General features: G+C 44.3%; 1 protein-coding gene across 1 annotated transcript in view; it reads right to left on the bottom strand.

Moving 5' to 3' along the window:
* The window catches only part of ANAPC5 (anaphase promoting complex subunit 5), a 35386-nt gene that overhangs the window by 13432 nt on the left and 20593 nt on the right, over positions 1-1361 (bottom strand). The window contains exon 8 of the mRNA XM_007938257.1: positions 687-831. Coding sequence (XP_007936448.1) covers positions 687-831 — 145 coding nt within the window. The remainder of the gene's footprint in view (positions 1-686; positions 832-1361) is intronic.

The raw sequence follows: 1361 nt of genomic DNA, 5'->3' as shown, positions 1-1361 counted from the left end.
CTAGAAATTTAGACTCTGACAGGCACTGCTCCTTCAGCTATGGAGTCTGGGCCGCCTCAGCAGCCCTGTGGGTGCTTAAGGGGCCAGCCTTGGCACTATCACCTGGGTCCCTTCCTGTCACTCCACATGAGAAATGACAGAGCTGCTTGTCAGGTTTATCATTTTTTGGCTTTGTTTACTATTTAAAACAAGGATCAGCAAATTTTTCTGTCATGGGCCACAAAGTATATACTTTAAGCTTTTACAGTCTACGTTCAGTCTGTCATGGCATCATCTTTTTTTTTTTTCCACCCAACCATTTAAAAATCGAAAAACCATTCTTGGCTTGAAGGTCATATATAAACAGACAGGGAGCCAGATTGGGTATGCAGATTTGCCAGGCTCTGGCTTAAAAATAAGCCTTTCCTAACATGTTTCTAAGTGAAAATGTGCTGAGTTAATGTTGATCCAAAAACTAAACCAAGCTCTCTTACCGAGCTGATGAATGCAACTTGCACAGATGTTATCACGGTAGAGGGAGCAGGGAGAAACCTAGCGAACAGAACTTAGTGGCTGCATTAATAATTAAGACCAGATGAAACTAACAAGGATGAAACCACACATTGCAACAGTCACTCTAAATCCATCAGTGGTTCATTCCAAAGGTGGGCGAAAAAATCAATCATCTCACAGTCAGATGCCCTTACCGGTAACCCAAAATGCACTGCTTTCTTCACAGAGTGCTCCAGCAGAACGCAGCTGTCAGACCTCTTCTGCCCCAGCACGTAAAGCCAGCTCTGGAGGGAGAAACAGTCCCCACTTGTCATGGCCAGGACAGTGGCTCCTGCTCCACTGATGTGTCAGCGTGGTCACAGGAAAGCATGCAGAACTTACAAGGGATAAAACGAATCCTCTAAAACGTCTGGAATTATGAACCAAAATTAAATCTATCAAACACATCAAAACCCTCAGACTGAAATAAACAAGCCATTGATCTTTTTCACTTCTGAGGAGGGAGTGGCCAGGGTTCTAGAAGAAAAGCATCAAGGCCCGCAGGCCTTCAACTTTGCAGTGGGGTTTGCAGGTGACTGATAACCGACTCTGTGTCCTACTCACCCTGGGTGATGATGCTTTCACAGGACAATGTCTTAGAGTTACCAGGTGCAGCACACACCTTTTTTGTAAATGTCAATGTTAAATGTGGCCCTGAAAGGTTCACTCTTTTGCATGGCAAGTTGCATTAGAATCTGCAGACAGGAAATGCCCCCAAAGCAGAATAGATGCCACGAATTAAGAAAAACATAAGTAAACAGGGGTTACACTTCCTAAATTCCCATGATGACTTAAATGGTCTCTGTTCACTGCCAAGGACCTCGGAACTC

Source organism: Orycteropus afer, unplaced genomic scaffold (assembly GCF_000298275.1).
Source record: "Orycteropus afer afer isolate SDZICR_OR568_19922 unplaced genomic scaffold, OryAfe1.0 scaffold00048, whole genome shotgun sequence".
Lineage (NCBI taxonomy): Eukaryota > Metazoa > Chordata > Mammalia > Tubulidentata > Orycteropodidae > Orycteropus > Orycteropus afer.
The sequence above is the reverse complement of the archived record's forward strand: the minus strand, read 5'-3'. Positions and strand labels throughout refer to the sequence as shown.